General features: G+C 45.1%; 1 protein-coding gene across 1 annotated transcript in view; it reads left to right on the top strand.

Annotated features, from left to right (window-relative positions):
* Positions 1-710: 710 nt before the first annotated feature.
* The window catches only part of PRMT8 (protein arginine methyltransferase 8), a gene marked incomplete at both ends in the record, with an annotated part of 100,290 nt that continues 74,860 nt past the window's right edge, over positions 711-26,140 (top strand). The window contains one exon of the mRNA XM_080812276.1: positions 711-785. Within this exon, the coding sequence (XP_080668402.1) occupies positions 711-785 (75 nt within the window). The remainder of the gene's footprint in view (positions 786-26,140) is intronic.

Below are 26,140 nucleotides of genomic sequence, written 5' to 3'. Positions count from 1 at the left end.
ACGAACACCCGGGTCTAAGAACCTGCAAGAGCCCAGCTCCAGCGCCTGTTTTCTCCGAGCCTCGCGCGTGGCCCTGCAGCGTCCGCACGGCCCTTGCCCTCCCTCAAGTTGTCCACAGCGCCCGGGAGTGGAGGCGGCCAAGAGACCCCTGGAGCCGGGGGGAGGCGGCGGGCCCGGGGGCGCTGGGGGCCCTCCGTCTGCGCCCAGCCGCCGCCCGCTCTACCGAACCTCCTACCCCGCCCCCACTCACCCGGCTCAGCCCCTAGGAGAGACGCGCAGGAAGCGTGTTGCTTCGCCCAGCCGATCTGCAGAAGTTGAGAGGAGTTGGTGGCTGCCTCCGGCCGGCCGGACTTTGAGAGCAGCCGGGAGAGGAGACGCCGCCGCTGCCGCGGAGCCTTCGGGGCTGCCTCCCTCCAGCTTAGCCCGCAGCGCGGGTGGAGAGGGGCGGGGAGGGGGTCGGGTGCGCGAGAAGAACTTGAAACTGTGTGAAGGAATCCGAAGCAGATGAGAAGGGAGGAAAATAAAACAAAGTGGAGACTGCAGAAAAGACTCAACCGTAGTTGATTGTATAGGCTGACGCTCCAGCAGAGGGGCTGGGTTGGTTTTTTTTTTTTTTTCTCCCATTCTCTCTCTCTCTCTCTCTCTTTTAAAGCTACACCAGCTCTCTCTTTCTCTACTATCTCTGTATCACCAAACCCTTGCTGGCTCTTATGGGCATGAAACACTCCTCCCGCTGCCTGCTCCTAAGGAGGAAAATGGCGGAGAACGCTGCCGAGAACACCGAGGTAAGGAGGCGAGAGGGCCGGGGCTCTCGGCGACCCCGTCAGCCCACCCCGGACCACCGCGCCGCCGCCGCTGTCGCTGCCGCCGCTGCCGCCGCCGCCGCCGCCGCTGCTCTGCACCTAGTGCCAAACTTTCCCCGGCTCCATCCCGCTTGCTTCTGCCGGCCGTGTGTGTGTGTGTGTGTGTGTGTGTGTGTGTGTGTGTGTGTGTGTTGGGGGAAAGACAGTGCATGTCTCAGGTCCCCTCCCTCTTGAAAATGCAAAAGAGTCGCTCTCACCCCATCTCCCTCTCCTGCCACCCGCTGCTCGCTTCTCTTTCCCCAAGTCCCAAACCCTGGGCAGCAGCGCTCCCCTGCCCTCTCCTCTGGGCTGCATTAGGGGTCCAGAGTCCCGGCTTTGTGCAAAGCTGGGACGGGTGATCCTGGGGCCACGTTTGCTCCCTGCAGTGCCTTGACAACATCTCCAGCCGCTGCCTCAGCTTTACCCTTCAAGCTCGTGTCAGTCCCCAGCTCTCGGTCCCCGCAGCACCGCGGGAGAGCTCCGGGCCGTTGGGGGGTGGTGGGGGGCAAACCGCGCCGGTGGTGGGACCTGGGCACCACCAACAGACCCTCCCGTCCAGATCCGGGCCCGGGAGAGGTCTGCAGTCCTCGAACGTTTGAGCCGCCTCGCGGGCGCTAAACCCGGGTAGGGAGCACTGGCCGCTGCCACCTTTCAGAACCAGGGACAGCGCCCGCTCCTGCCGCAGCCGAGCCCGCGCGGGGTGGGGGCTCCGCGCCGCAGGCTGCAGCGACAAATGGGTCTGCAGCCTCTGGTCCCTCAGCAGCTTTGGAAGAGGTCGCTCTGGCTCCGCAAATTGCGCTCTTGCCCCCCGCCTTCGGCAGCCTAATAGCTGCCCTTTCTCTGCTCTCGAGTTGGCCGTGAGCCTTTAAGAGCCCTGCTGGGTTTTGCGTCCCGATACTGGAGGCTGTGTTCCCTAGCCTCGCACTGACCCTGCTGTCGATACAACTGGACTAGTCCGTCGGCTCTAGGCACCTGTAGTCACGAAGGGGATCGGCGTGGGCAGCCCCCTTACCTTCCTGGAGAAACGGTGCGCCGAGGTGGGGGCGGAGTGGGGTATGTGTGTGAAGATCATCCCTTACTCGGTGGCAGGAAAAAGACAGAGAGCAAACTCCCGGGCTCTATTAATAGCCGGGTGTCTGGTGGGGCTGCCGTACATTTCACATATGGTTACCCATATGCAGCGTGGGGCGGGGATGGAGGTGTGGCGCGGGGATTGTCCCTCTGTCTTGCTGGAATGCAAAAAGGAGCAGAGACCCTTCTGATCTTCAGTAAGGTCTTAACTGCAGCTACCCCTTACCCCACAGCATAGGCAGCAAAGCTCTTGCAATCCCCATTCTCTGAGAGGCTAGAAGCAGCATGCATCTGGCAATTGTTGATTTTGAAAAACAAACATGCTCTGGGGCTTGAAAACAGTAGGGCATTCAGTAGCTAACGCTGTCTCCTTGAGTTAGGGCAAAGCCAGCATGCCTACCATCCCCTGGACACTTCCTCTTCCCAGCCAGCAAAGACGCCTAGCCTCACAGCAGAGAGTTAGCCTTACCAATCCCCTTGCACTCCTCCCTCTGATCGCCCACCCTCGGAAGAGGTTGCTAAAAATAGCTCAGAGTCAAGGCTGCACTTCTGTAAAGTGTTGGACCAGTGGGCACGGTAACAGTCCCTGCAGCCAGGTGGCTGGAACAGCTTTCTCCTGCTCTTCCCTCCCCCATCTCGGATTCTAAAAAAAAAAAAAAAAAAAAAAAAAGTTTTCACTGGTCTCTAAGCCCTGGCACCCTGGCTGTTGCGCTTGGTCTGGGGTGCAGACCCCTGCCAGATTCCGCAGTGTGCAGTAGCGGCTGCTGAGCTCCCCACCTTGGCCAGGGTTAAAGGCGTCCAGAGCAGGCAGAGCGTCGCGCGCCAGGCTATTTTTACTTGCTTCCCCCGCGGTTCCAAGCTCCCCCTTCTCAGCAGTTGCACATGCCAGCTCTGCTCAAGGCATCAATGAAAACAGCAGTAGAGGCGGCCGAGTTCCTGGGAGGAAAAAAAAAAAAATTAAAACACGTTGCATGCCTGTCACAAAGGTGGGAGTGGGGAGGGAGAGACCCAGCTGGGGCTCTTTGGAGAGGAGTGAGTCTGGGGGTTCAGTTCTTAGCAACTTCCCTTGAGAAGGAGAGGATTCAGATTTGGTCAAACGTGCCCAGTGGAGGCATCCAGGCGCGTGACAATCACTTGGTTTTCCTCCAGGAACTGGCTGTTTTTGGAATACACCAAGACTAGAGCAGTATTTCCAAAAGTGGAGGTTTGCCTGCATTATGGTGAGAGAGAGAGAGAGAGAGAGAGGCAAGGACACCTGTGTGTGTGTGTGTGTGTGTGTGTGTGTGCACACGTGCGTGCGCCCAGGGAATGCTGATGGTGGTAGTGGTCCTTGTTGCCAATTCAATGTCTTTATCAGACACTGTACCAGGAATAATAGGTACTTTAGAATGAAAGATGGAGGCAACCAAGTCTCAGCCCATAAGGAGCTCGCAGTCTGGTGGACCACAGTGCCCAATAATTCGGATAATTCTGTAGCACATTTTCCTGCCTTTTGTTAGTGTTGTTTGCAAGCACTTTATCTCCTTTCCTCTTACAATAATCCTGTGAGGTACGCAAAGGTTAGTATTCATTTCATGTCTGCATATTATAAATGAGGACACTGGGGCTGGGAAGTCAAGCAGTTTCTGAGAGTCACCTGATGGGCTAGGACAGCCCTGGGACACAGACTGCCGCCACTTCTGACTCATTGCCCTTTGCCCTACACTTGCTACTTTAAAAAAGATGACATGTGTGAATGGAGTGGGTGAGGAGTGGGGAGGACAGAGATACTTTGGAAGGGAGAGATGCAATGTTGGGGGTAGGCAAGGACGATGAGAGAAAGCATTTTTTTTTTCACAAGGTAAAGATAGGCAGTGGGAGAGGAGGGAGAAAGTGAAGAATAAAGAATAAAGCTACTTATATTGTGAGCAAAGCCTCCCTCATTGAGTGAAGTTCAGGGCTGGGGCAGTAGGAACATGAAGGGCACGGGCTTGGTGGGCACAGTATGTTCTGGGCGGCCCTGAGTGCACTCTTTAACCACTTTGACTTCAGTCCCCCACTGGTTCCCCTTATGGTACAGACTAGGCATAGGATGTAAGGAAATGCTCTGACAGCCCCTGGCACAGGGTATACACAAAGCAGCATTAGATCCATTGACGACGCTTTATCAGGTTCCTTGATATGTTTCTCCTCCTCAGCTAAAGGTATTATCACCTCTGCTCCCTACACATCATCAGAAACTTTCTGACATGGCCTTCTGAAAGGTCTGCAAACCTCTAGTCTGACTGTTCTGTTCTACTGTCTTATTCAGCTCACTATCGGTGCCCAAGGCCTGTCATCTTCACTTTTGCCTTCACCACAGCAGTAGCGTATCAGCCACAGGTCCTCTTCTCTAAACCTGCCCCATTATCACTCAGAAGCACAAATTTGCTCAGGATCACACATCTCTTTAAAAACTTGCCATGTTGTCCTACTGCATACAGTATACAAGATAAAGCCCAGTTTCCCTAGAATAGTGTACAAAGTCCTTTAAGATCTCCCCAGTGCAATTCGCTGAATTGACCACCTCCTGCCCGAATGCTTTTGTGTGTACTGGTCCCTCTGCCTGGGCTGCCCTTTCCCCTTCTTCTCTGGAGAAAAAAAAAAAAATCTTCCTTAACTGGCAACACTCAACTCAAAATTTCCTCTGGGCAACCTTCTGGGATCTCCCCTCATGGGGAGTGAGTACTCATTCTCCTTCTTCTGTGGTCTTATCACATGTCTCATTTTTCCCATTGTAAGCTGATTGGCTTTTTATATGTCTATTTCTTCAGTTAGATAATGAACTTTTTTTTTTTTTGGTATACCCTGTTCCTAACACTGTGCCTGACACACAGTAAATAATAAATGTTGATGAATGTTGACTAAACTGATTCTTCTGATTATGCACAAGCAAGCTCATGAGCCTCCTGGGTTTTAGTTACTCATGACTTTCTGAAAACTGGGCTTTGTATCTCCTACCCCTTTGCTGCACTTCTGCTCAATTGTGGACATTTAAAACTCAAAGCGAGTAAAGATTCTGGGAATCAAGTTGCTGCAGCAACTCGAAACATGGGTACCTTTTGGATATTCATGTACCTATTCAGTATTCTGTAATGACTGACTTACTATGGGGTGTTCATCTGTATAGCAGATAAATTGATTAATCACAATGCCCAATTACGAATCATGGGGGAATAATGGACTTTTCTGAGCTGCTGCTTGCTTTGCTGATTCTTGGTGAAAGCCTGATGCATTATTTATGGTGATGACTCCCTGATTGGGGTTTTAGCACCTCAGAGGAGAGCCCCCAGGGGTGAGAAAAGAGTTTTAGCAAAGAAATCATTTTGGAGACTTTTTTTTTTTTTTTTTTTTTTTTTTAGTGTTCTATTGACTTACTGACCCAGGGAGAAAAAATAATTATGGGTTGGGGAAAATCTTACAATGGGACAATAGGGTTAGGGTACCAGTGAGTGCTGCTCTATGAGTTGTAGGGAGCACAGAGCTGACTTCTGACGTGGTGTATGTTGGTGGCTGTGGCTAATGGATTCCTCTCCTCTGGCAGTTCCTTTCAGCTGAAGGGTGTGGTTCTATAGTGCGAAGGTCAGTGATTTGAGGAGGAAGAGAACAAAAGAAATCAGGATACAGGCCCGCTTCTTTGAGGATAGTCTGCATCCCTGTCTCTTTCCAAAGAGTATGGGAGCTAACTATCTCAGCTCTAGAGTCAGACTGCTTGACTTAAAATCCAGCTCGGAACTCAGTAGATGTGGTGTTAGGTTGAATATAACTTAATCTCTCTGGGCCTCATAAAATCGTTGTGATGATTAAATGAGTTAATTCATGCAAAGGGTTTAGAATATGGCGAGTGCTCAATAAATGTTTATGATTATTATCCTGCTAGCTTTTAGGAGTCTTGCTGGAAAAGCGCAAACCGGATGAACTCTCCCACTTCCTTATTTCTCCAGCTGAAATGATCCATAAACGATAATCCACATCGATGTTTCCTCCCTCAGCAAACACCAGTTTCAATCCTTAAGTGAGCTCAGGAGAATTAAGAAGATACCCACACGTTCCCCCCTGGGAAATTCGGTTTTTCAGAGTCCTAAATTGGCTTTTGGCTGTCAAGAAGGGTGAAACACAACATTCTCGTCTCCAATTCAGGAGTGGGTTTCATTTCCTCTTCTTTGCTAACTGCAATGCAAAGTGATTATCACATACCAGTGTGGAACGTGCAAAAATCTATAAAAACAGTGCTTACACCTTGGAGTCTACTGTGCCAGCAGGGGAAAAGCGGGCAGCATGACAACGTGTGAACTGCCAAGGTAACGGGGAGCCGGATTGTTGTGTGACTGTACTTGGGATTGCACCGTTGTGAAATGACTTTGTGAAAGCACGGAGAAAACACAGGCAGATAGGGACCTCCGAAAGGTCACTCTGTCCACACTCTCGCTGCTGAACACACTTCCTGAACCCAGGACACCAAGCTGGTTGCTTGGTGTCTCACTGAAAAGCTCAGGAGAACGTGATTTCCCCATCTTACGTATTTCGTATCCCGGTGGGAAGTTCTCCCAGAAGTGGAGTTCAGTCTCTTCTATTAAAAACCCAGTCACTCTTGTTTATATTATTCCAAAAGGAGATAAAAACTGTCTGGTTGCCTTTGCCTTTGGGGGCTGTGTTAGGACTGTCTCACCCTCACAACTGGCTATTGTTCCAAGGTGTTCCAGCCCCCGTGTCTCTGATATTCTGACATTAGCCTTCTCTTATGAATAACTACCTATGGTGGAGAGGGTTGTTTGTGAAGACTTGCCTTTCCTGTTATCCAGCCCATTGGATAGTTCACACATCAGATGGCTTTTCTACTTCACTTGTTATTAGAATTCCCTCAAGCATCACAGCTTTCCCCAGATTTGTAATGGGTGACCCGTAAGTAAAGAGCTCTTTTAAAAGTGTAATTTTATAAAAGCAAACAGCTTTTCATTAAGTCGTAGAATCTTAGAGGGGGATGGAAATGCAAATCATTTAAACCAAGAGCTGGAAAATCTTCCCCAATATCACAGAGATTGTCAGTGCTCATGTTGAGACCATTTTTACTGCTAGGTCAATGTCATTTATACATTGGCATTTATTCATTGCCTTTGGTCCTTTAAATGTAGCATCTGATTTATCATTCTTACTTTTTGTGCTAATTTTGTAATATGTCCTTACATGTAATATAAAAAACCAGAGTTTCTATACGTATAATCTAGGAACTGTGTATAATGAGATCGCAGTCCTTTCCAAATGACATTGAAAATGCTTTGGCCTATATCATCATGTTCAGTGTATGACATCACACATTACATACATACACACGTGCAGTATATAGTGTATGTCAGACATACATACATAACATTATGAGTTACATATTATCCCCATTGTACAGATTAAGAAGCCAAAGCATAGACGGTTAGTGTTACTTGCCCAAGATCCCACAAATAGTAAGGGATGGAACCAGGATTCAAATTCTTCTAACCACAAAGACCAGTCTACCAGGTTATGAAGGCATCTGAGGAACAGAGTAGAAACTTAAAATACGAAGAGAAAGAATGGAGAAATTAAGAGGAGAAATGAAGAATGGTGGATTTGGAAAAAAAGGAAAACAAGACATCAGTTCCACTTTCCTTTTTCCAGGCTTTCTTTCCCTGCCTCCCCCACCACCCTGCCATCCTCCTTTTCACAGTCACCAGTGCTATGCCCTGTGGGTGGCAGGGACCTGATATGACTTGTGGCTGGGACAATCCTCGTTCCACACCGCCTACTCATGTAAGATATCCTTATGCCTAGAGTCCTTGTGGTGGGCTAGGGGAGAAACTCTTGTCTAACACCGTATGCCTCTTTGGGGGGGGGGGTGAAAAGAATAGCAAAGACTTCAGAACAGGAACTTTGGGCTTTAAATGTCTCTTTGTGGTTTTATCACATATGTTTGTTTTCTAGGGATGCTGTAAGAAAGGATAGCAAACTGGCTGGCCTAAAACAACAGTAATCTATTCTCTCACAGGTCTGAAGTCCAGAAGTCTGAAATCCAGGTGTCAGTAGGGTTGGTATCTTCTGGAGGTTCTTAGGGGGGAATTTGCTTCTCACTTCTTTCCTAACTTCTAGCTGCTGCCAGATATGCTCGATAGTTTCTGGCGTGTCAACCCATTGCTGCAACCTCTGCCTTCATCTTCACGCGGCCCCCTACCCCATGTCCACACGTGTGTCTGCATTTCTTCCTCTTTATAAGCACACCAGTCATACTGGATTAGAGCCCAACCTAATCTAGTATGATCGTGTCTGAACTTGATTACATCTGCAAAGAAGTTACTTCCAGACAGGTTCATATTCTTGGTGCAGGGGTTAGGACTTCACATTTTGGGGGAGGGGGACTTGACTCAGCTTGGTTCAACCCACATCATCTGACACAGGGCCCACATGTATTAGGTCTGGGTTGAAAATGAAGACGAATGACTGAATGAGTACATATTTCGGCCTGAGAATAGTTGCAAAGTTGATGAAGGTAGTTTCTCTCTTTCAAGTCCCTTTCCTCCTGCTCGCTCAGCTGTCCACCTTGCCCACTGGCTTCTCAGTGTCTCGACTGGGTCTTCCTCCCTTACGGAATAGAAATAATTATAACAAGAGCTGCCATTTTAACGTCCATATTGTGCGTTGGGCACAGTGTTAAGTGCTTTTAAGCATCACTTTATTTAATTTACACAAGAAGATTACAGTGCAGCTCTTTCTATTTCCATTTTGCAGTTAAAGAAGTGGGAACTTGCAGTGGTTGATTACAGAGCTAGAAAGTAACCAAGGTGAGGTATTCTCAGAACTGGAATGTGCTTTGCTGTTGGCTCGGGTCTCTCTCCCGTTTTCATCCACATCCCCAACTTCGAGCTTATACTCGTCTTTGCCTCACACCAGCTCCCACTTGCTGAAAGCTTTGGGGGATTTGGGAAGGAAATGATACCCTTTTATGCATATTCCAGAAAGGACCTATGGTGAATCAGAGCCCCTCATTCTGTAACAGGCTCTATGTATTAGATTGCCTCAACCTCCTAGGAGGTTTGCTTTGTCATTGACAAAGGAATTATTTCAGAGGTAGAACTGTGAGCCATTACTAGTTTCTTTGAGGGGAAATTCTGGAGGGCAGGAGGGATAAGGATTTTCTTGGTACCTTCCAGTTAAACCATGCAGGCTGCTGACTTCTCACTGGAGGTGGTTGTGTGTAAAGTGAAGCGTTCAGCCCCTGGGACTGGGTAGGCCTGGGGTCGGATCTCAGCTTACCTGCGCAAGTTACCATCATCGTCTGTGCCTTAGCTTCATCACCTATGATGGTAATAGCACTTTATCCCATTGAGTTATTATGGGGATTAAACAAATTATTTCACATAAAGCACACTTCTGGCACATGGTAAATGCTCAAGAAAGATAAGCTATTATTTGTAATCTGGGCTTATCCAGTGCTGTCCCAGAAGGGGGGTGGATGGATAAAGGGCATTTACCACTGATATGATAGAGCTAGTTTAGGCAGAGCTAGAGCAGAACAGTCAAGGAAGGGCATCTTTGATTCAGATTACTCAATCTCTGAATTACCAATTCAGCAGGAGCCATGAAGACGAGGCTCTTTAGCCCCCTAGGGCTCAGGGACCACCAGCCCCCATGTGAAGTGTTTCAGTCACAGGAGGGACGAGGTTCTCTGTGACCCACAGGCTGGCCTACCCTACTCCCAGCTCTCGGAAGCAGGTGTTTGGCAACATTTAAAGAATGAGATGGAAACCTCACTGAGTCCCTACAGATGTGAGAGAAATGGGAGAGGAGAGAATTTCAATCATGCTTGGTTGTAGACCTTCTGGGGGAAGGCCCAATACCTCAGACTTGTCTGTGTCCCTTGTAAGACTTGCTGCTAGGAAGCGAGCAATTCCTTCTTGATTAATGGATTGATCAATAACTTTCCCCCATGTTCCTACTGAGAGAAACTGAGGCACAGGAGAAAGGAAGAGAGAGGATAGAGATATTGCCCAGCCTCATGTGACAAATCAGATGTTTAATGACTGAGTTAAACTCCCTGTCCTCTTTGCCATAAATCTAGTAGAATATATTCCCTGCGTGTGAGGCCTGACCCGAGGGAGGTTCAGCTAAAAGAGAACCAGGCTAATGCCACTATAAAGGGAAGGACCATTAGCAAATTCATCAATTAGGGCCCTATTTGTAGCTCTATTGTGAAAGGTAATCTCTTGTTAGACAAGTAAAGTACAGTGGTGGCCTTTGAAGGCTGGGCCTGCTGGAAAATGAAAGGCTACAATTCCCATAGACGCCTTAAATTCAAGGACTTCTTCTGTCCCTGACAAGCAGTTATGACAGCTGCTCTCTAAGGAGGCTCCATCAGACAGTCCCACAAAAATGATTACAGCCCATCAGAAGTGTAGACAGGATCCTAATTAAGGAATGCGCTCTACTTATGTGCATTGGTCAGCTCTTGCCTCCAGGTACATAGTAGGATAATGATGAATATTTATTGAGTGAATAAAGGTAACAAACCTGCATATCACACATATACCACACCAGCTTCTTTTTGTTGGAATCTCTTTCTCCTCCCTCTCCTCCAGAATTAAAGTTGTTCCAGGCTGGGACAGACTTGGAGTCAGACTTGAGTTCTCACGCTCACCCCTTTGGGATTCTAAAACCCGTTTTACAGGTTAGCCATGAGGATTAAATCTGATCATGGAGTAAGACATAAAGAAGAATCTCAACAAATGTTTTCTTTTTTTCCCCTCCTGTTATAAATGTTTATTTTTATCTGCCCAGGTTTTGTTTTGTTTTTAGGGGAAAATCTGTAGTTCAAAGTGGGAACAGTCTATTCTAACATTTAGTTGAGTGGCTCTAAATGACCTAATCCAGGCTGGAGGGTGCGTGGGTGTCTCTAGGCAGGGATGTTTGTGTACACCTAAGTCCGGAGGTCTTATCACTCAGGAGCACATGCCTGTACGCTTACATACTTATCCTATGTGGTTTGCAATCTGTATTAGGAGGTACGTAAGGTACACATTTAATGACTAGCCTGGAGCTTCTGAGCCTGACCCAGGGTCTGATGAGACAAATGGGAGAGTGTGTCGTATGTGGGACCCATGCTGGGGTGAGGCTGAGTGTGGGACTCTGACGGAGAGTCTTACAGAGACAGATCTGACTTGCAGGGTCGGGAAGGTTATGCAGCCCTGATTTTGCTGATGGGTAACATTGATTACACAACTCAGGCGCTGTGGTTTTCCTCTGGGCTGGGTTCTGAGTCACCTTCTTTTCTTACTACCCACCTAGGCCATCTTATCCCCTCTCTTGGCTTCATTACTAGTTTATATGCTGATGATGCCCGGACTCCAAGTTGCAGCCTAGATCTCTCCTCTGAGCTTGGGCCCACACAGCTGACTGCCTACAGGACATCCCCACTTGGGTGTCTCACAGGCTTTCCCGAGGGATAGTATTCCCTCCACCACCCTGCCTGCCTCTCCTCCTGCTAATCCTCATCCTGCTTGGTGTTAATTCACCCATTGTAAGCCCTGACTCCCCTATTACCCTTTCTCCACAGTGAGTGATGAGTCTACATCCCATGGGTTTGTCTCTTTGTCCTGAACTTGTCCTCCCATTTCTGGTCCCACTTTTGTAATCCCGGTTCATGGCCCCCCATGCCTTGCCTGGATCTCCACAGTGATGTCCTGGACACTGTCCCCACACCCTCCCTTTCCTTGCTTAGATTTATTCTCCCAGCAGAATGAATGTGTGTTCTAATGTGGAAATCTGATTCTACTTCTCATCTCTTTAACCCCCTTCAGTGACTTTTCCCTTATTATTAGGAGAAAGGTCCCCTCCTTGGCGTAGCTCATAGAGCTCTATGAGTCATGCCCCTGAGCACCTTTCCATTTTCCTTTCCTTCATTTCTTATAAGTCCTTTCTGCCCGCTCCAGCTATGCTCAACTACTTCCTTCTATTCTCTGGGTACCTTTGCTTAGATAACACCACTTCCTGGAAGCCTTCCTTGATACTACCCCCTTATCCAAGTCTGGCTTAGTTCTGCCACCCACGTGATCCCATAGTACCTGTGCATTCCTTGTCATGGCACATATCACACTATACTTGCTAATTTCCTTGTCTATAAGCCCCCATAAATTTTGTGAGAGTAGGAACTCTCTGCTGTTCACCATTGAATCCCAGCGCCCACTACAGTGTCTAGTATCTATTAGAGCTTCAAAACCATTTGTTCAATGAATGATCATTGCTATATACACCTCTCCTGTATTGAAAATGTTCTATGGATGCTATTGTTTAAATGGATATCTATTGATCTCTTCCTAACACACTGGTCTCATCTATGTCACATAGGATCCCACTATAACAAGAAATCTTCCTGACCCAAAGCATGCTGTAGTTAAGCGTTCCATTTAGATGTCCCAGTAATGTAGAAAGAGTTGCTGATGAACAAAGCTAGAATTGTAGGAAGAAGGTTTATAGTCAAGGCAAACTGGCTAAGAGGAGATTTTTGAATAAACAAGGGTGTAAGTTTAATATCCTCCTGAACAGTCAAGGTGTCTGTTCCAGAAAGGGTGGGGGTCAGGATTTTGCCTGGGTGATTGGGAATTCCCTGTACTTTAGCAGTGGCAAGATGCAGCAGAGAGACCATGGAGCCTCCCCTGAAAACTTTGAGGCAGAAGAGTTTGGGGGTTTGGATCGACAATATATTTATTCCCAGCCTCACAGGCTGATGTGAACAGGAGACCTAGTGGGGTATGTCCTCAGATAAGGGATTCTGAACTGCCCTGAGGCTCTTGCTCCTGCTCTGGGGCTCAGCTGCTCTGTAGAGTGAACACGACTCCTGCCCCTAGCTTTGCCCAGGCTCCTTTGTTCAGGGTTATATTGGTCCAGCACTGCTATTCATTCCTGTGTTTATGAGGTTAAAAAAAAAAAAAGATGCTCCATATTCTTTTTTTTTCAAATTTTTAAAAATTATTTATTTATTTATTTATTTATTTATTTGACAGAGAGAGAGAGATGACAAGTAGGCAGAGAGAGAGGAGGAAGCAGGCTCCCCACTGAGCAGAGTGCCCCATGCAGGGCCTGATCCCAGGACCCTGAGATCATGACCTGAGCCGAAGGGAGAGGCTTTAACCCACTGAGCCACCCAGGCGCCCTGATGCTCCATATTCTAAGATGTAGAGAAAACCATATCAATGTCTTGAGCTGCCAGTACTGCAGGGTCCTAGGACTTTAGCCAAAAAGTCAGATCTGGTGGTTTCTCTTGGAGGCTTCGCTGAAGCTCTGCCAGGCCTGCACCCACCTCCTTTTCTTCTTCCAGCTCTACTCCAGCATCAAAGATCCACAGTCTCAGAGTTCTTGAAATCCACTCCCCCACCCCTGGAGTGTACTCTACTTAATCTAGTCAAGACAATCAGGCCCTGTCCTAAGACTAAGGAGGTTCTGCCTCAACTTGCCTTGATTATTTGCTCCGGTTCCTTCGGCCCTCAGCTCATAGGAGGTAGTATAGAAAGAGTTGAGAACAAAAACAGGCAGAACCCATGATCCTGACGCTTTTGTCATCTGCCTTCTACAACTCTCAGCTACCAAATGAAAAATGGATGAGTTGATCCTAATCTATCCTACTTGATAGGGGTGCCTTTGAACTAAATGAGACAAAGGGAGTAAGGCCATTTGGGAAAGGGAGGAGGTATTGTGCAAGACTTAAACTTTGTTGTGATTCACTTGCTATCTCAAGTGCCTCCCAGAGCAGCGTTATGCCAATTTCCCCTTATTGAGTTGTCAGTGGAGTTGGAGACAAGCTCATCGCCATCCTCCACATGGCTTCCCCTTCCAGACATGCCCACGTGTGCTAAATTCGTGCTGTGCAAAATGGGAGATGTTTTCCCCCTCGGTGGCAAATGGCATAGAAAGTGGAGGTTTGGGGAAAAGCAAAAAGATGCTGTCAATCTGGACATCGGCTTGGTGAGGAACAGACCTTTTTTAGGGTCCTGATTTGAACAAACGGTGTCAGGGTAGAGCTTTCAGGCAACTACTTATCTGAATCTTCCTCCAGAAACCTCTGCCTTCATTTTTGTTTTCCACCTGCTGGCTGAGTCTGCTCTGTCCTCTCTCATTTCCCAGGCATGGCTTCTAGGCTTCTAAGAGTAATGGCTCTTTCTTTTTCAGGCAGGAGAGAAGATGAAGGGCTTATCATTCAGGTGGCAGGGGAAGACAACCTCAGCTTCTTGGTTCTGGGCTCTGTGGGCCTGGATGTTGGAGAGAATCCAGGCTCTGGCAGCAGTTCTTTAATGCCCACTCAACCAGGCAACTGAGCATAACCTTACTGGTGTCACAGGTCTAGCCTGTTCTGAATGTGTGCAGACCTAAAAGGGGGGGGGGGAAAGGGAAGATTTGAGCTTCAGATTTTTTGAAGCCATACTTCTTCATCTTCCCCAGTGTGCGGTTCAAGACCATCATTTCTAAAGTGCTGGGACCTAGCTTATCTCCCAGATACAAGCTCTAGCCAGGATGTCATACTCCTTGGTGTACCATGGCTGGAGCAAGAAGCTGAGCTTCATACTGGGGGCTTGGGGAAGGGCTGATCCTATGTTATGCTCTTCTGATGTGATCTCACCACCAACCTTGGAGACCTCCTTCCCCTTTTACCCATTGTTATGAATTCTCATTGCACGTGAACAATCTATGACATTAGACACTGTTGGTAGTTGTGTTTTTCTTGATAGCCTCTCCTCTTTGGTGTCTGAAGCCCTACTTTCTCCTGCCTCTCCCACATTTCTGATTTTTCTCCCAATATCTCATGTGGATTCTTTTTCCTTTCACCTATTAGTGATGCTCTTTCCAGCTTACTGTCCCTCTTCCATGTCTTGTGATGTCCAGACCTTGGTTGGATTTCTCTTTCTCAGGGTTTTGTAGGCACTTCAATTTCAACATGAGCTTATGTTTCCTCTGAACTTTCCTCATCTGTGTCTCCCCGTGTGTGCCTGTCTTCATGAAGGGCATTGCCATTCTCTCCTTCATTCTAGTCAGAAATTGGGAATCATACCAGAGGCTTCTCTTATTCTCACCTCCCCTATCCTAATCCCAGATGATATATAACAAAATCCTTTTAACTCTACTTTTAATTCTACTTTAACATCTCCTTTTCCTTATCCCTATTGCCTTAGATCAGACCCTCATTGTCTCTTGTCTGAGCCACTGTAACTGGCTTCCTTCTTCCCAGCTTCTGCTCTTGCTCCTTGCCAGTCCTTTGGCTACACCAAAGCACAATGCCTAGGCTGTGGAAGGACTCAGTGATGTTCATTGAATGAATGAATGAGTGAGTGAATGAGTTATGGGTAGAGATTGCCTACTCAGAGGAGCAATGAAGGGTGATTGTTCTGAAGCTGGTTGCCTTTGTGAGTTAACATCAGGGATGCTCTATCTCATTTGGCATTGGTGGTGAAGGTTGGGTATTAAATAATTTTAGGATGAGGTCTAAGGGATTTGGGAGACCTGGTGATAGCCCAGGCTCTGCAGCTTGCTTGCTATGGGACAGGTCTTTTCTGAGGCTGTCCTTGACCCTGAGAGTACTGCAAAATAAAGAATCAGGGAGTTCGAAGTTCTCAGTTTGCTCTGCATTTACCATGTAGCATTATCCTTTAGGAGGGAGAAGAACAAAGTTTACAATAGTGTGACCCTGGAGAAGAGGTTGAAGCCATAAGGAAGTAACCAGGTATTTCCTTACATGAAACATTGTTCAATACCCCCAGCATCACCCAATTCTCTCAGAAAGTTCTAATGTGAACTTCCATGCCCTCTTTCTTCCTCTTTTCCTTGTGACAGAATGGGCTTTATTCCTGGAGAATCTGGAAGCCTTTTGTCAGAGCTCTGACTCGTAAACCAAATCTAGTTTGTGCCTATTGAGTAAGGATTTTACATTTAGTTTGAGTAGCTGACTGGGTCACCCTAAGAAGTCCCTTAGGCTATTTGGGCTGAGTTAATAACATTTTACCTGTAGCCGGGGAACAGAACTTCATGACTCATTGAGGTCACTTTCAGGTCTCTATCTGTTAATTCAACTTTTCCAACCACAGGTTTTAGTGAATATAATTGTGCTCTATACTTGTACATGGTATCTTCTCTAGCCACGGTAAACTTTCTGTGATATCTTCTATACCTTATTGTGTCTGGATCTTTTTGGAGAGTTGGCTACTTGCCTTTTCCAGGTCATTTCCCCATCGGTGTCAGGAAAGTGCATCTCCTCAGTCCCTCTCAAGGTTTCTGGAGATGAGAACCAGGATATGAGTAAAGAAAGCACCAAAAGTTACCAGTCTTAGGAAAACATTTAGTAGCAACTATTTTAATTCAGTCCATCACTTCAGCAGATCCATTCCTTACAGTATATTGTTTTGCAGTAGTTCATGCTACCCAATTTCAGATAATGAATAATCACTATTGTATCAGGTATTGCTCTAAGATCCGAAGAATCTAGGGTGACTTAGCACATCTTGGAATTCTTTTCCAGGCACCACATCTGAAGGATAAGGAGGAGTCAGGTGGAAAAGAGGGCAGGAATGAGAGTGACTCTTTCAGATGGGGAGGTTCTGAGTAGAGGCCATTTGTCAAGGTCAGAGTTGGCTTCAGGGCCAGAGCCAGGCTCTAGGCATGGATGGTGCTATGTGTCAGGTTACTGTGTTTATTTTCCAATCTCGGCTAAATTCATCTTATCTTTTCTGCTTATTGAAAGTTGATCTATTATACCCTACAGAAAGCCAAGGAGTTCAGTTTTCTCCATGCTTGGTGCCTAGACAGCTCAGTGTCAGAGCCCTGGCTAGGTCTTGAACCAGGATCTTCTGGCTTACTTTTCCAGGAATGCCAGTGATAAGATTGATGTTGGGGTGTGGCTTGCATTTTAGACTGCAGGATGTGGACTGAATATATTAGCTCTTTCACTGGAGGTCACCAATATGAGTTGGGTTAGGGGTCAACCTACTTCAAGGTCAGGTGTAGACCAAAGATATCTGGAGGCTCTTTTCTAAGTGTGTTGGTATCTTACATTTGTTCCTCCAGTTTGCTCTCATCCTTTTCACCCTGATTTGTGCCCTGAAAGACTGAATTATATTGGACTGTATCAATAGACTCCCTTTCCCCACTCCCCCAGGCCTCTGGCTGGTAGAGTTCCACTAGAGGGGAGCATCAGCAGTTCAGAGAAGGGAGGGGAGTGAAGTCAGAGTAGTTACTCTTCCAGTTCCTTCCCTATGGGGTCACTGTCTACTCTTTCTGAGAACTGAAGTTTTCATGTAGCCCACTCCATATAGCCATCACCATCTCTGGGTTCCAGTAACTTCTCTCCTGTTGTCTCCTCATAGCTAGAGGTCATCATGGAGCTCCTGTGTTACCAGTCCCGGTGTACTGCCACTGTAGCTTCTACTGAGCTACTTTTACAAACAGAAATCCTTGATGACATTCATTGAGTACTTACTATGCTCTAAGCACATTTCAAAGTTCTTTACATGGACTATTGAATTTAATTCTTCAATGATCTTTTGAATAGCTACTAATAATGTCCCCAATTTATAAAGGAAGGAATTGAGACACAGAAAAGCTTAATAAATTTCCCAGGGTCACATAGCTATTACATGGTGGGCCTGGTTCCAAATATAAATAGTCATATACCAGAACCCAAATTCCCACTGATTACCAATGTGGTCCCTGGACCAACCAAATCAGCATCATCAGGGGACTTGTTAGAAATACAAATTCTCAACCCTACCTCAGACCTACTGAATCAGAGACTCTAAGGGTGGGTCCTGCAATCTATTCTTCAGGTGATTCTGATGCACTCATGTTTGAGAACCACTGCTCTACACTGAATCTGCACATCTAAACACTCATCACTTTTTTTGAGAGCAATTCACTTTCTCTGTACCCACTGAGACTTACATGGCTAAATTAGCATGGCCAACTTCCATTCTCCAGCCTATCTTACATTACTTTAAATACCATGCATTGCCCTTGGTTTTGGCAGTTTCTATCTTCTGTATTTTGGTTATTCTGATCAGCCAGAAGCTCAGGTTTCCCACATGGTTGGTTTCTCAGGGCTGTGTACCTATTTGTTCTGTTTTTGTCTTTCACTGACCTTCTCCTTTTTCCAGGCCTCAGCTCTCTAGCTGAGAACACAACAGTGAAAAATAATGGGAAGACATGAACCAAACCTGCACATAGTTTGTTTCATTTGGCCTCATAGAGGCAAGCATTTAAAAATCAAGATATTTATATTAAAAAAATCAAGATATTTATGATCAGAAGATAACGTCATGGGATACTGGCCACCTCTTAGGGAAGGTGCCCATCCTCTCCCTGCCATAGTCCCTTGCTTACTTGTGGTGGGTGTCATCCACTGGTTCCTGTCCCCAGCTTGGTCCCCTTGGACATTGCTTTTAGATCCCTGGGATCTACTATATTGAATCTAGTCCCTTCTCTTTCTATAGGCGGGAATCCAAGGCCAGGGAGGGTAAAGACTGACTGAAGGATGCACAGTGTGTTGGTGGCAAGCTGGGACCAGAAATAAGAGCTGTTGGATCCAAATATGGCCTTAAGTGGGTGACTTTGAATGGGAAATGTTTTGGGCAGGGGCTGTCACCGTTGGCCCTATAGCTGAGGATCTTGACCTTAGAACAACACTGTCTCTCCTAAGTCTATGTTAAAATTTGGGAGGCAGGTTCCTCTAGGCTTGATTCCATGTTCTTTCAATTTCTAACGCAATGACCTTGAAATAAGAGTTATATATTCTTTCTTCAAAAGATTGGTGTAAAGATCAAGTGAAAATAGTGAACATGCACTTAGCATAGTTTCTAGTTAACATGGTAGCTCTTGTATTGTTTGTGGTGGTGAGTGCTGATCAGGATTGCTACATGCTCACCTGTTTTGAGGGAAATCAGAAAAGCAGACCTGGTCTGTGTGTCAAAGTTAAGCCCAAACAGGTTTGCGGTCACATATGGGCTCCATCCATCTGGGAAGATGCCGAGAGAATGGAAGGGGATACTGGATTTGGAAATCCTGCCTACTGCCAATTCTGATAGCATGGAAGCCCTGACTTCTGCCATTTGCTGACATCAGGGACCTGGGGGGAAGCCACTTAAACCCTGAACCTTGGTCTTCTCTACTGGGAATGTTTGTCCACCCATTCATCCATTTTTCCATTTAATTAGTTGCTCCTTCAAAAAGCATTTACTGAGAATAAACTATGTACCAGCCCCATGTCATGCATTATGATAAGCCTTGGGAATGCAAACAAGTAAGAAACAGTCCTTGCTTTTGAGGCATTTATGCTTTAGTAGGAGAGTCAGACAAGATACCAGCCATTACAAGGGTATTGTGGAGACTGAAGGAGGGGTGCCAAGGGAGCATCCATAGAAGGGTGCTGTTGGGGACGCCTGGGTGGCTCAGTCAGTTAAAGTATCTGTCTTTGGATCGGGTCATGATCCCAGGATGCTGGGATTGAGTCCTGCATTGGGCTCCCTGCTCAGTAAGAATCCTGCTTCTCCCTCTGCCTGTTGTTCCCCCTGCTTGTTCTCTCTCTCTCCCTTTCTCTCTGACAAATAAATGAGTAAAATCTTTACAATAAAAAGAAAAGGAAGGGTGCTGTTGGGGTTTGAAAAGGGACAAGACTTGTAATTTAAAATAAGACTTCACCATTTGCTAAGAACTGCAACACAGGAAAAAGAGAAGCAAAGTCATGCCCCCTGAAGGCTGTATGCTTCAATTCCCTCTGTTCCTTAACATTTCTTAGCACGGCAAAACCATAGGTTTTCTTTTATACAGAGATGAAGGCTAAGTCTTCCCCTCCCTTATCTTGCTGTTGTGCAGGATAGGAATTTCATGACATTCACCAGGGAAAGGGACTAGGGCTTCATGGAGGGGGAAATCCCATGATCCATTTATTAAAATTTAATTTATTTATGTGTGAGAGAGAGGCAGAGAGACCATGAGTGAGGGGAGGGACAGAGGGAGAGGAAGAAGGAGAAGCAGACTCCCTTCTGGTGGGGAGCTCACCGGGGGCCTCAATCTCAAGACTTGAGTTCAAGACTTGAGCTGAAGTCAGATGCTTAACTGACAGAACCACTCAGGTGCCCCAATCCCATGACTCTTAATAAGAGATCTTAGGACCCTCTGATTAGTAACCTTAAAAAGATGTCCTTAAAAGGAATCTTGTGAAGCATTGAGGACCTATCATTCTGCAGAAATTTATCTTTCTCTGACAGACAGATTGCATGTTCTGTGACCAATTTTCTTAAGGAGGGAGTTTATGTGGTGGGGAAGGTGATCAAAGAAGACTTGCTATAGGGAATGATATCTGAGTTTCCTCGAAGGATCACTGGAGTTGCCAGGAGTGGGTTGGACAGGTATGTGGTAGTAGACAGGGAGGAGCTGGTGATTCTAGGCAGAAGAATAGCAGGTACCAAGGCCAAGAGGCCTGGGCACAATGCATCAGGAACACAGAGAAGGGCAGTAGGACTGGAGCAGCCCTGGAGGAGGAACCAAAGGAGGAGACAAAGTTCAGATCATGGCAGAGAGTAGAGAGCTCTAACTCTTGGTAACAAATTTGGACTCTATCTGTAAGGACTCTGGTAGCACCAGCTTCTGCTTAGGCCTCATGAACAAAGTGTTTGCTAACAGATAACCCAGTTTTCCTGGGCTCTGGAGTGCTCGACCTCCTTTGAGATAAAGCAGGGCAGAACAGGACATTCATGTGGGGAAACACCTGAGAGCCAGCCCAGAGTGGGGCCAGAATCAAGCATGGACAGATGGCAAAATGTGCCCTGGGGGCTCTCTGGGATGGAGCTGCCTGGTATAGGATGAGAGTGGGCCTCCAGGACTGACTTCCAACTCTCTATCATGGCTATTCAGCACTTTTCTTTGCATAGCTCCTCCAGACACTTTGTCAAAGGAATCATTCATTAATTTATTTACTCATTCATTCATGCTTTCAACAAACATTTAATGAACACTCACTCAGTGTCAGGCACAGTTCTATAAACTGGGATTACAGTAGCACCTGATGGTGCCTGTATTTATAGAGCTTTCATTTCACTGGGAAGACAGACATAAACAATATCTAACTATTATCAGGTACTAATAAAAGTTCTGAAAAAAATGAAGCAGGCAAGGGGATGGACTGTGATGAGGTGGGGTGTTTTCAGATTGGGTAACCTGGAGAGGCTACTCTGCAAAAGTGATATTTGAATAAAGACTTAAGTGAGGTGAATGAGGGAATCATTTAAATATATGGACAAAGCAGGTGGGGCAAAGTTCTAGGTGGAGGCAAGTTTCAGGTGTACAAGCAGTAGAATGAAGTCCAGGCCGACAGAGACTAAATAGTGGAAGGGGGTTGGAGAGATTGCAGGTCCTTATAGGTATGAAGGGAATGCAAAATTTGGGGATAAAAGTTTGAACTCAGAACACTGAGGGGATGTCAATTGGACTCTGTGCCTTCCTAATTCAACTTCAGCACATGGCATTTCTTTGCTTCTAGATACTACCTTTCCCAGGCTCCAGGACCCATAGGTATTCCCTGGGCAAATGGGCTCTTCATCTTGTCCTCTTCCTCTTTTCTATCATCATTTCTTTTCCCTGCTTCAACTTTATTAGTAATGATGAAGATATTTTGTTCTGCTTTTCTCAATTTTCTTCTTCTTCTTTTTTTTGTTTTTATTTTATTAATTTTAAAAAATTAACATAAAATGTATTATTTGCCCCAGGGATACAGGTCTGTGAATCATCAGGCTTACACACTTCACAGCATTCACCATAGCACATACCCTCCCCAATGTACATAACCCAACCACCGTCTCCATATGCCCCTCCCCCTGGCAACATTCTGTTTTGTGAGATTAAGAGTCTCTTATGGTTTGTCTCCCTCTGATCCCATCTTGTTTCGTTTTTTCCTTCCATACCCCCAAACCCCCCGCTTTGCCTCTCAAATTCCTCATATCAGGGAGATCATATGATAACTGTCTTTCTCTGATCAACTTATTTCACTCAGCATAATACCCTCTAGTTCCATCCATGTCATTGCAAATGGCAAGATTTCATTTCATTTGATGGCTGCATAGTATTCCATAGTGTATGGTGCAGCCACTCCAGAAAACAGCATGGAGGTTCCTCAAAAAGTTGAAAATAGAGCTACCCTACATATCTATTCTGTTCCATTGATCTATATGTCTCTTTTTGTGCCAGTACCATACTGGCATCTTGATGATGACATCTTGATGATGACAGCTTTGTAATAGAGCTTGAAGTCTGGAATTGTGATGCTGCCAACTTTGGCTTTCTTTTTCAACATTCCCCTGGCTATTTGGGGTCTTTCCTGGTTCCATATAAATTTCAGGACTGTTTGTTCCATTTCCTTGAAAAAAAAATTGATGGTATTTTGATAGGGATTGCATTAAACATGTAGATTGCTTTAGGTAGCATAGACATTTTCACAATATTTGTTCTTCCAATCCAGGAGCATGGAACATTTTTCCATTTCTTTCTCAATTTCTTTCATGAGTACTTAATAGTTTTCTGAGTACAGAGTCTTTGCCTCTTTGGTTAGGTTTATTCCTAGGTATCTTATAGCTTTGGGAGCAATTGTAAATGGGTTGACTCCTTAATTTCTCTTTCTTCTGTCTTGTTGGTGTATAGAAATGCAACTGATTCCTGTGCATTGATTTTATGTCCTGACACTTTACTGAATTCCTGTACAAGTAGCAGATTTGGAGTGGAGTCTTTTGGGTTTTCCACATAAAGTATCATATCATCTGCAAAGAGTGAGAGTTTGACTTCTTCTTTGCCCACTTGGATGACTTTTATTTCTTTTTGTTGTCTCGTTGCTGAGGCTAAGACTTCTAGTATTGTGTTGAATAGCAATGGTGGTAGTGGACAGACCTGCTGTGTTCCTGATCAGTTTTTCCCCATTCAGAATGATATTTGTTGTGGGTTTTTCATAGATGGCTTTGATGATATTGAGGTATGTACCCTCTATCCCTACACTGTGAAGAGTTTTGATCAAGAAAGGATGCTGTACTTTGTCAAATGCTTTTTCAGCATCTACTGAGAGTGTCATATGTTTCTTGTTCTTTCTTTTATTAACGTATTGTATCACATTGATTGATTTGCAGATGTTGAACCAAACCTGCAGCCCTGGAATAAATCCCACTTGGTCATGGTGAATAATCCTTTTAATTAATGTTGGATCCTATTAGCTAGTATTTTGGTGAGAATTTTTGCATCCATGTTCATCAAGGATATTGGTCTGTAATTTTCCTATTTGATGGGGTCTTTGTCTGGTTTTGGGATCAAGGTAATGCTGGCCTCATAAAATGACTTCCTTCCATTTCTATTTTTTGGAACAGTTTCAGGAGAATAAGTATTAATTCTTCTTTAAATGTTTGGTAGAATTCCCCTGGGAAGCCGTTTGGCCCTGGGCTCTTGTTTGTTGGGAGATTTTTGATGACTGCTTCAATCTCCTTACTGGTTATGGGTCTATTCAGGTTTTCTATTTCTTTCTGGTTCAGTTTTGGTGGTTTGCTTGTCTCTAGGAATGCACCCATTTCTTCCAGATTGTCAAATTTACTGGTGTATTGTTGCTCATAATATGTTCTTATAATTGTTTGTACTTCTTTGGTGTTGGTTATGATCTCTCCTCTTTCATTCATGATTTTATTAATTTGGGTCCTTTCTCTTTTCTTTTTGATAAGTCTGGCCAGGGGTTTATCAATCTTATCAATTCTTTCAAAGAACCAGCTCCTAGTTATGTTGATTTGTTCTACTGTTCTTTTGGTTTCTATTTCATTGATTTCTGCTCTGATCTTTATTATTTCTCTTCTCCTGCTGAGTTTAGGCTTTCTTTGCTGTTCTTTCTCCAGCTCCTTTAGGTGTAGGGTTAGGTTGTGTACTTGAGACCTTTCTTGTTTCTTGAGAAAGGCTTGTGTCACTATATACTTTTCTCTCAGGACTGCCTTTGCTGTGTCCCACAGATTTTGAACAGTTGTGTTTTCATTATCATTTGTTTCCATGAATTTTTCAAAATCTTCTTTAATTTCCTGGTTGACCCATTCATTCTTTAGTAGGATGCTTTTTAGCCTCTATGTATTTGGGTTCCTTCCAACTTTCCTCTTGTGATTGAGTTCTAGCTTCAGGGCATTGTGGTCTGAAAATATGCAGCGAATGATCCCAGTCTTTTGGTACTGCTTGAGACCTGATTTGTGATCCAGGATTTAATTTATTCTGGAGAATGTTCCATGTACACTAGAGAAGAATGTGTATTCTTTTGCTTTGGGATGTAATGTTCTAAATATATATCTAAGTATATCTGGTCCAGTGTTTCACTTAAAGCCTTTATTTCTTTGTTGATCTCTTGCTTAGATGATCTGTTCTATTCAGTGAGAAGGAGTGTTAAAGTCCCCTACTATTGTTGTATTATTGTTGATATGTTTCTTTGATTTTGTTATTAATTGTTATAAATTATATAGTTGGCTGCTCCCACTTTAGGGGCATTGATATTAAAATTGTTAGATCTTCTTGTTGGATGGACCTTTTAAGTATGATATAGTGTCCTTCCTCATCTCTTATTACAGTCTTTGGCTTAAAATCTAATTTATCTGATATAAGGATTGCCATCTTAGCTTTCTTTTGATGTTCATTAACATGGTAAATTTTTTTCCACCCCCTCACTTTAAATCTGGAGGTGTCTTTGGGTCTAAAATCAGTTTCTTGCAGACAGCATATCAATGGGTCTTGTGGTTTTTTTGTTTTTGTTTTTTTTTTTAATCCAATCTGATACCCTGTGTCTTTTGATTGGGGCACTTAGCCCATTTACATTCAGGGTAACTACTGAGAGATACGAATTTAGTGTCATTGTATTGCCTGTAAGGTGAATGTTACTGTGTATTGTCTGTGTTCTTTTCTGGTCTGTTACTTTTAGGCTCTTCCTTTGCTTAGAGGACCACTTTCAATATTGAAAGGGGTATTTCAATATTGAAAGTTGGTTTGGTGTTTGCAAATTCTTTTAGTTTTGTTTTTGTTTTTTGTCCTGGAAGCTTTTTATTTCTCCTTGTATTTTCAATGACAGCCTAGCTGGATATAGTATTCTTTTTTTTCTTTTTAAAGATTTTTATTTATTTATTTGACAGACAGCGATCACAAGTAGGCAGAGAGGCAGGCGGAGAGAGAGGAGGAAGCAGGCTCCCTGCCAAGCAGAGAGGCTCGTTCCCAGGACCCTAAGTTCATGACCTGAGCCGGAGGCAGAGGATTTAACCCACTGAGCCACCCAGGCGCCCCTGGATATAGTATTCTTGTCTGCATATTTTTCTCATTTAGTGTTCTGAATATATCATGCCAGTCCTTTCTGGCCTGCCAGGTCTCTGTGGATAGGTCTGCTGCCAATCCAATGTTTGTACTATTGTAGATTACAGACCTCTTGACCTGAGATGCTTTCAAGAGTTTGTCTTTGTCACTGAGACTTGTAAGTTTTACTATTAGATGACAGGGTGTTGACCTATTTTTATTGATTTTGGGTTGGGGGGAGGATTCTCTGTGCCTCCTGGGTTTTGATGCTCATTCCTTCACCAAATTAGGGTATTCTCTGGTATAATTTGCTCCACTAAACTTTCTGCCCCCTCTCTCTTTCTTCCTCTTCTGGGATCCCAAATCTTCTAATATTGTTTCCTCTTAATGGTATGACTTATATCTCCAATGCTCCCCTCATGGTCCAGTAGTTGTTTGTCTCTCTTTTGCTCAGCATCTCATCATTTGGTCTTCCATACCACTAATTCTCTCTTCTGCTTCATTTATCCTAGCAGTAAGAGCCTCCATTTTTGATCGCACCTCATTAATAGCTTTCTTTTAAAAGTTATCTATTTATTTATTTGACAGAGAGAGAGATATATCATAACTAGGCAGAGAGGCAGGTAGAGGGAGAGGGGGAAGTAGTATCCCCACTGAACAGAAAGCCTGATGTGGGGCACGATCCCAGGATCCTGAGATCATGACCTGAGCTGAAGGCAGAGGCTTAACCCACTGAGCCACCCAGGCGCCATTTAATAGCTTTTTTAATTTCAACTTGGTTAGATTTTAGCTCTTTTATTTCTCCAGAAAAGTATTTTATTTTTCCAGAAAGGATTCTCTAGTATCTTCCACGCTTTTTTCAAGCCCAGCTAGCACCTTGA

The sequence above is a fragment of the Martes martes genome (genome assembly GCF_963455335.1).
Source record: "Martes martes genome assembly, chromosome: 8".
Lineage (NCBI taxonomy): Eukaryota > Metazoa > Chordata > Mammalia > Carnivora > Mustelidae > Martes > Martes martes.
Note: the sequence above shows the minus strand (reverse complement) of the source record. Positions and strands in the feature narration are given on the sequence as shown.